We start from the raw sequence: 9243 nt of genomic DNA, 5'->3' as shown, positions 1-9243 counted from the left end.
TATAAAACAAATGATAAAATACATTAATCAACATTAGAACATACAATTCACAGTGTTTTGCAGATATAAAAACTATTCTTTTTAATCAAATAATATCTTTGTTTGGTTTTTCAACAGTGTCTGAGCAAAAGGCAGGAATTCCAATGGCTAGATCTCACTTTTGGAATTCCAAGAGAGATGTAAGGAACCAATGACTTCTAGTTGTTAGCTGTGGTAAAGGTAAGTATAAGGTTTTAGGGGGTTCACTGAGGAGGGTCATTGATTGTTAGGTAGAGGGTTAAAGGTTAAGATGCAGCATGGGTTAGACTCAAGGTTTAGGCGGTTACATTTAAGGGTTTTTTAATTTTTATTTGCATAGCTTATTCATCCATCGAACTGGTACATTCCTTCTGTGCAAGTGAACCAGGCACACTGGAGCACATTCTCACAGGATTTATCTGGCCATACACAGCTGAATGTCATCTAATTCCTGTGAATCTGTGAAATTGGAGCTGTGGGGGGCCCTGCCGACATCACCCAGGTCTACAAACTTATTGCAAATTCATAAATGATCACAATCTGTTATAACTGGCCAAACATTTTACTTCAAAACATTACTGCAACCCTGAAAATTTTGCTTTTACAGCAGATTAGTAAATCCTTTTTGTCTCCTCCAGACATTTTGTATTTCTTCTATACAAGATATGCTGCTTCTGTGGATTCTGAACAATACCTAAAGAAGAAAGAAAATCACAAACTTATCCCTGCAGTAGGGCTACCCCTGTAGTGCAAGGGTTAAGTTCTCATTTTGTCTAGGAGACCCAAATAAAGCAGATTTACCTACGTGATCCTCGGTCCCGCTGGCTCCCACCGGCCTGCTAGACCGATCCCTGCAGCCTCTTCTCCCCGGGGATCTAAGGATCGCTGATGTCATATGCAGGTCCATTGACCAGCAAAAGACATTAGGACGCTAAGGGACATTCCATAGGGGAGGAAGAGAGAGGTGAGTGCTGACTGCTGCACGACCGATGATCATGTAACAGCTTTATTTGAGCCCTGTCGACAAAATGTGCACTTAACACCTGCAGTATGGGGGTAGCCCCACTGCAGGGGTACGTTTTGATTTTCTTTCTTCTTTAAGCAATTACAAACAATGCAATTTAATAAAGAAGCAAACCCTCCCCATCAACAATTATTATTTTTATCCCAAGTACAGTTCTCCAATAGTGCCATCCTTTGTTTATCCATGCCAAGCTGCTTCAAAGATGCATGGAACTACGGCAGACAGAAATAACGAGTATTTTGCTGTTGAATGAAATGGTCAATGGAGAAGGAATCCGGTTTGGACTGCTGGCAGGAATGATGTGCAAAAAAAAAAAAAAAGAAAATAGAATACAACTCCAGTGTGTCCCTGGAACAAAGTGTACAATCTTACAATGAGTCTTTTTCTCAAAGCACAAGCTTGATTCAAAACGTTCCTTTGAAATCCATTGCTTGCTATATCACTGCTGCTCCCGAGAGCAGCAAAAGGATGGGACAAAACCCCACACTGTTGACATTTCCCCAGAGTTTGAATGCAGCGCAGCATAATAATGTAGTTCCCAGGGACAGAAAAACGGCAATCTGGCCTTAGACCATTGCTCTTTCATACATATACATATCGTTGTACTTGCTGAGCACCAAGTTCTGCGACATAAACTGCACCAGTTGTTAGGCTGACATCTACAAGATGAGGCCGAACGCCGTCAGCCATTTGGATAGCACTGATCACTTGGCATTGTCCAATGTGTCCTATAGGCGGGAAGGATAAAAACAGCAGCCGGCTTATGTTCAGCTGGGCCACAACTATATACTTCCTGTCCGCTGTTATCCTGCAACAAAAACAATGAGGTCAGGGAGCTTTTTTTATTTTTTTTTTACCAAAACTACATTATGGTTTTGTAATGAAAATGCTTTCATTCTGATGATGCAATCTAAGGCCCCTATCTCCCAGGCATACATAAATATACTAGGGCCAAATTAAATAGGAGCAAATTAACCTTCCAGCATGTCTTTTGGAGTGTGGTAGGAAACCAGAGTACCCAGAGGAAACCCACACAATCACAGGGAGAACATGCAAACTCCTTGCAGATAGTGTCCAAACCAGGATATGAACCGGGCACCCCAGTGCTGCAAGGCAGAAGTGCTAACCACTAAGCCACTGTGCATGCAAAACGCATGCACACTGAAAATACATACTTTCTATATAATAACCAATCCAATTGGCTTCCAGCAGTTTAGTATAGTCATGATATTTCTGATTGGTATACAAAAATATGCTCATTACATTGGCATTACTGTATACAGGATTTAGTGTAGCTCAGCAGAACTCAATGACTTTGAAACTAGAACATCCAAGAAACTTTGGGTCCTTTATTTACTTAGCACATAATGCTTCTAGAACCTCCATAAGGATTATTTCTTCTATGAGCCATTACTTCTGATGGCAGATGGCAGTTAGCGTCCTAACATGCTGTATATGCATCAGAAATGGCAAAATGTATATCTGTTGCAGCAATCAATGTTTTCTTCAAGTGAAGGAACCTTCTACTCAACAGCTGACAATGACCAGTTCAGCATGTATATATCTGAAATAAATGTTCCAGTTATACCTGACTGAGTAGGGCCCGTCTTCTGAGAAGCAGGTGTCCCAGGTTCCAATCCATTCCCCGGTGATGCTATCAAAGGTCTGTATCCTTTTATTGCCCCGATCGGCAACCCAAACCTATAGATGATCAGACAACAAATCAGGACAGTCCAGTCTGGGAGAGGAAAACACTGAAAAGCGCACATTTACCCAAAAGTTATTTAATCTACACGTTTTTTTGGGAATGTGTGAGCAAACTGCAACTCCTGCAAACATGGTGAGACATACAAATCCTATGGAGATACTGTCCCTCCTGAAAGCTGAAAACAGCATTCCAGTGTTGCAAGAGAACGGTGCTAACCACTTTGCTACCAAGCTGCCCATAGCTCACGGGTCATGTTTTATCAGTTTAGAGTAGACAAACAACAGTTAATTGGTTGCCATAGATTACTTAGCAGCTGTCCTTGCTTGCAAGCAAACAGCCCATGTGCAATGTTCTTTATGTCTCAAAGTACGTTTACCAATTTGCATGCAGGGCAATAGCAGGCAATAGAATGTATCTATAAAATGATGCTGTCAGCGGTCTGTCATGGACTCCCACTAATGCTGAATTGTATTATGTGATAAAATACAAGTGCAGTGAATTGTAATAGCACTACAGATTAACAGTCAAAAAGTTCTAGTTCTACAATAATCAAAGTAGCCTTACACGTCCAAATTCATCCACTGCCACACAATGAGGGATATAGAATTGTCCAGGCTTTGTTCCGTTACCTCCCAAAGTCCATTGAACATTGAAATCTAAGGTTAAATAAATACATATACTATGTTAGTAGTGGGTAAATGTTAACACTGAGAACCTTAGGGAACCACTGCGTGATACACTTGTGCCAAACCAAACTGTTTAGGATGAGGTTAGTCTTTACTAATAACTGTTGTGCACTGCTTGGCATTGGTTACGTCCCGTATTTGCCTAGAGCAGCCTTTTTTAACTATTGGAGCATGGAAGAAGCCTTGAAATAATATTCTGGTCTTAGGAAACCAGATACAAAATAAAATATCTACAGCTCATGGTACACTGACATAATTAGTAGGCTGTAAATATAGAAACAAATAACAGAATAAAGAAAGCGGTCTTCACATGTCTGATGCCCAGGGTGGAATATTATTTAAGAGACCGTGCCCTGCGACAAAATTATTTTTCTAATAATAATAGTGGAAGCAATAATAAGGAATAATAATGTCCAGAAATGTCTGTGAAGGTTCTTATTAATTCAGGTCATGGTATATCTGTAGAAAATAAATCATGGCAACTGAAAGTCAGAATTGAGAAAGTTAGTCAGATGACCAGTGAAACATCTTCAAGAAAAATACAGCAAGTCCAGTTGCCTTGATTTATTGTTTTACAGATAATGTCCAAAAATGAATCTCATACAATGAAAATTGTAGTGATGCTTTATATTAGTGGTCAGTAGAAAAAGATCCCCTTACATGGGTGGTCGGTGGAATGGTGCCCCCTTACATTGGCGGTCAATGGGTAAAGGCCTCCTTTCTATTGGTGGTCATTGGGAGAAAGACCAATTTACATTAGTGATAAGTGAAAAGACTGCTGTATTACATTGATGGTCAGTGGAAAGAAGGCCCTGCTATATTGGTGGTTAGTGCAAAGACTGCCATGCTACATAGGTGGTTAATGGAAAGATTGCCTTTTTACATTGGTGGTCATTGAAAATACTGCCATGTTACATTGGTGGTCAGTGGGAAGAACGTAATGTTATATTGGTGGTTAGTGCAAAGACTGCCATGTTACATTGGTTGTGAATGGAAACATGGCCATGATACATTAGTGGTTAGAGGAGAGATTGGTGGTCATTGGTAAGACTGCTATGTTACATTGGTGGTCATTGATAAGACTGCTATGTTACATTGGTGGTCATTGATAAGACTGCTATGTTACATTGGTGGTCATTGATAAGACTGCCATGTTACATTGGTTGTCATTGATAAGACTGCCATGTTACATTGGTGGTCATTGATAAGAATGCTCCATAGCATTGGTAGTCAGTGTAGTGTCCCCTTTGATTGATAGTCACTGGTCCCAAATCTTTGGCTCTGCCGACTAAAGTTGGTGAGAGGACTACACAAGCACAGTCAAGCAGATGAGTCAACTACTCCTTCAGGAACCCCTAGCAACCTCTGGAGGAACCCTAGGGTTCCACAGAGCTTTGGCTGAGAAAGTCAGGCCTACAGCATGTAATAATGAGGAATAAAATAAAGACAAAAATAATCACTGTACCTTTGGTAAGCATAAGTAGCCTATTGTTAAGCCCGCCGTCACCATCCACTATATACACATCTCCATTTGCTTTAACAAAAATATCTGCAGGTTGATCAAACTGGAGCGGACTCAGAGCTGACCCTGCACTTCCTGGGGTACCAAGGGTTGTGAGGAGCTTTCCAGACATTGAATACTGTTTTACTGTGTGCCCATAATGTCCTGCAGAAAGTTCAAAGGGAATGTTTAAAGACAACACAGTATTATTCAAAGACACAAAACTAATATTTATATCATGAAGACATCCTTACAGCTGAACTCCAGGCAAACAGATAAACACTCAAATGTACAGAAATATATACAGTGCATAGGGGCTCTTTTACCTGCCAGGGGATTTGTATTTCTGACATTTCGGTTCTGAGGTTTAAATGTGAGTCACACAGCACAGCCCTGCCAGGAGCTCAGTTTCACTTTCACTTACAAATCCCCGCCACCCCCACTCTGTGACTGGACAGTGAAAGGAGAAGCAGCACACTGATGAGCCGATCTATTTGACACTCTGCATTCTCCTCCTTTTAGCATGCTCTGTGCACTGCAGCACACCTGATTTGCTCCTTGTGCTGCTTCTTTCTTCCCCTGCTTGAGCTTTGCTGTGCAGACTGTACTGTAGACTGCAGAAGGCAGATACCAGGACAAATGTAGGTACTTACATGACTTGCAATTAAAAAATAAATGTAATGATGTATTACTCTAATTATTACAGAGCAGCATTAGTTTGTGACTTTTATGCCTTTAGTGCCTTTGTCCCTGGAGTTCAGCGTTAACCATGGGTATTACCCAGGAGCATATTTATTAGGTAGCAAAAACCTGTTTTGAAGATCATTTTGTATCGAACTAGTCTTTCATCGAAGTGTTTATCACACACTGCTGCCGGGTCAATCTGATTTTGATATTTGCTGTTTGGAGAGATCAAACAACTGATTTTGTATACTACAGCAGTGGTTCTCAACCTATGTGACCTCAGGACCCACATTTGTCCTTGGTCATTAAGTCGCGACCCAAGCCGCACTGCAATTGAATGCACAGCATTAGGGTACCTCGCTTTCCGGTGCAGGGATGTACGAACTGTGGGTGGGAGGTGCGTTTGCAGTGCCATTCAAACGAATGACAATGCAACACACCTCCTACACCAGAATGCCCAGTAGGTGCGATTGCGTGGTACAGTGCGTTAATCGCATGGGACTATATGATTAATGCACTGTACTAGTGTGAACTGAACCCCCATACCCCCACCCCACCTCAAGCTGACACTCGGCGCCAGGCAGCATATTTTGAATGGCTGCTTAGCGCTAGAACTGATATTGCTACGCTAGGGGGAGGCAGAGGAGCTTCTCACCTAGAAAAGTGGAAGGTTGTGGGGACCCACTGAAAACGGGCTCTCATGGTTTAGAGTTAGGACCGCACTATAAGAGGTGCCTTGGCGCGGCAGTGCGGCTTACACATCCTTTGCAGAAGACGTGTATCCAAACCTCTGTCATTGTCCTTAGTGGTGAGACAAGTTGTTTTACATGCTGGTTTGTGAGTGTGCCATGATGCCTTTCTACTGTTCTACTGTTCAAAGCCCATTTCGTGTGCACCTTACTGTATAACTGGTAACAAATTGTTGAGTGCGTTTGTCGTTTGTTTTGCTTTACCGATTTGGTGCAGCGACGCATGGGGTTTCTCAGCTGCCAATGGGATGTGCGGGATCCCTTGTGTGTTTCTGTACCTTTAAGGAGGTTGGGCGTCCTCCTGACAGGCTTGCACCCAATTTGATATCTTCTGCCCCCATGTGCTCCAAGATGGAGACTCTCATGGTTTAGAGTTAGGACCGCACTATAAGAGGTGCCTTGGCGCGGCAGTGCGGCTTACACATCCTTTGCAGAAGACGTGTATCCAAACCTCTGTCATTGTCCTTAGTGGTGAGACAAGTTGTTTTACATGCTGGTTTGTGAGTGTGCCATGATGCCTTTCTACTGTTCCACTGAAAACGGGGTCGCGACCCACTTTTGGGTCACGACCCACCAGTTGAGAACCAAGGTACTACAGTATTTTACAATGAATTCCTATGTGGGCCCATTGGCGCACGCTGCCATATGCAGAGCTGTCCCTTAATCGATTATAATCGATTATGTTGATTAGTTGTTGCAGCCCTACCTAACTCATTTGCTGCCAGGCACCGTAGAGTGGTGTTCACTATCACATACATTTTTTACATTTTCTATGCCATGAAAAGGAGTACCGTGCTCTTAAAATCAATGAATCAATGCAACTGCAATCATACTGTCATAGTACGGCTCTTATGGACTCGCAGAAGAGACTGCAAAGTGTGTGGCCAGCTTTACAAAGCATTGGTCTTCTGCACATTCCTATTGGCCAGTGAGGCAGCTCATCATAGTAAAGAACCAATAGGAATGTGAGGGGGCAGGACGTAGCTGTAGCAGCAGGCTGTTAGAGGATGCTGCAGGTATGTCCAGGCACCTCTAGGTAACTGCAATTTATGTCTGCGGCAGCTTTATTTCTTGAACAAATCATTTCCTTCAGGTGATATTATTTTACCTTGGCCAACATCCGTTATCCATATTGATTGTTCTTTGGGATTTATTGCTGCAAATATACCGTGGGGCATCTCAAGTGTGTTTGTATTCCAGGATTCCTTGAAGTATCCTTCCTCTGTGAACACCAGAACCTTGGATACATTGTCCCCTCTCTGGAATAAAATAAAACATTTCAGGCCTAAATTGCCTTGAACAAATTCCCTTTCATGAGCAAGTCTATAGATAGGGCTCCCCCGTTTGATGAGCCTCCATTAAATACCACTTTACTAATTTCTAGCTTCTATAGTGTGACGAAAATAACATAATGCATTAAAGTTTGCTTGTTCTTTCCCCCAAAGAAGAGCATATTGGCGTGTAAAATAAAACAATATTTAGATAAAAAAAGTCTTCTTCTGAGTGTGTACATCCGTTTTTATCTCATATTGTAATTTTTACATTCTTACATTCTAAAGCTGGCCATACACCTATAGACTATCTGCAGATTTTCTATGGTCAGATGGAAAAAGTGCAACAGATTCCTCCATCTACGCTAAACTCTGTGGATGGCGGAATCTCCCGCTGGGCCAAGCTTCAGTAGTCGGCCCCGCTGGCTCTCAAAATACCTGAACAATCTGATTGGATGCAGGCACTGTTCAGGTATTTTGACAGCCAGAGGGGCCGACTAGCAAGATAGTGAAGCTTGGCCCAGTGGGGGATTCCTCCATCCACAAAGTTTAGCGTAGATGGAGGAATATGTTGCACTTTTTCCATCTGACCATAGAAAATCTGCAGATAATCTATAGTGTATGGCCAGCTTTAGGCTCTTACCTATTTGCTTAGCTAAATGCAGGCGGTGACTTTTTTTTGGGCCAGAATGCTAATTGTAATCTGAATAATTATCTCCGGTATGCAGACTAAGCAGTGGCATGTGCTCCGCTTAACTTTCTACTATGAGGCTATGCTCCAGAATGGTGATTCACCACTGCCTAATACTAAGAAACAGAAGCAGAAATGTAGATTGTAGCAATAAGATCCTCTCCTAGCTCTCTTCCAGCTGTTTGTGTTTGCATTGGAGAATCTCTGTTGGTTTTGTTTGCTAACATTCAACATCCTGTCCCGCACTGTCGCCCACAATCAGTATGGAAGGTTGAGCGCCCAATGGTGGCACAGCATAAATCCAAATTAAAGGATTAGGCCAGCACTCCTTCATCACTTTAGGGTCTATTTATAAACACAGCAGAGCCATTCACCCAGCAAATCTCTGTGAACATTTGTTCTGTGTGAAAAGAGGCAAAACTAAATGTTTTTAGCATATTTACTTTTTAGGTCGAATATTTAATTCAGAAAATACAGCAATATGACCACTAAATGGAGCTGAGGAAATAGGAAATTAATAAACCCAAACTTTTTCTGAATGTTTCCCTTCCAGTTGAGCTGATCTAACCCACCCTCCCCCTTCCTAGCTATGTATATACCCAGTTCTGGTTCTCAATGAAATGTCTCCTGCCATAATGTTTACCTCATGTCCAGTAGGACCTCATAGAGCAGGGGTGGGGAACGCCGGCCCTCCAACTGTGCTTTAACAACAAATCCCAACATGCTTTGCCCCTGGGAGTCATGTCTGTAATTGTCCGTCTTGCAATACTTCATAGGACTTGTAGTTCCACAACAGCTGGAAGGCTGAAGTTGCCCGCCCCTCTCATAGACTTAAATGGGGGATGTCTCCTGAGCTGTTTTCTGGCTCTATAGAAAACCCCACGAGTTCTATAGTGGCGGCCTCCCAGTCT

At 42.3% G+C, this 9243-nt stretch overlaps 1 protein-coding gene across 1 annotated transcript in view; it reads right to left on the bottom strand.

Annotated features, from left to right (window-relative positions):
* Positions 1 to 1532: 1532 nt before the first annotated feature.
* Positions 1533 to 9243, bottom strand: part of NHLRC3 (NHL repeat containing 3) — a 13433-nt gene continuing 5722 nt past the window's right edge. The window contains exons 3-7 of the mRNA XM_018560169.1: positions 7479 to 7629; positions 4902 to 5102; positions 3315 to 3406; positions 2631 to 2743; positions 1533 to 1850 (exon numbers count right to left, since the gene is read on the bottom strand). Coding sequence (XP_018415671.1) covers positions 1625 to 1850; positions 2631 to 2743; positions 3315 to 3406; positions 4902 to 5102; positions 7479 to 7629 — 783 coding nt within the window. The 3' untranslated portion in view covers positions 1533 to 1624. The remainder of the gene's footprint in view (positions 1851 to 2630; positions 2744 to 3314; positions 3407 to 4901; positions 5103 to 7478; positions 7630 to 9243) is intronic.

Source organism: Nanorana parkeri, unplaced genomic scaffold (assembly GCF_000935625.1).
Source record: "Nanorana parkeri isolate BGI_ZX_2015 unplaced genomic scaffold, ASM93562v1 scaffold436, whole genome shotgun sequence".
Taxonomy (NCBI): Eukaryota; Metazoa; Chordata; class Amphibia; order Anura; family Dicroglossidae; genus Nanorana; species Nanorana parkeri.
Note: the sequence above shows the minus strand (reverse complement) of the source record. Positions and strands in the feature narration are given on the sequence as shown.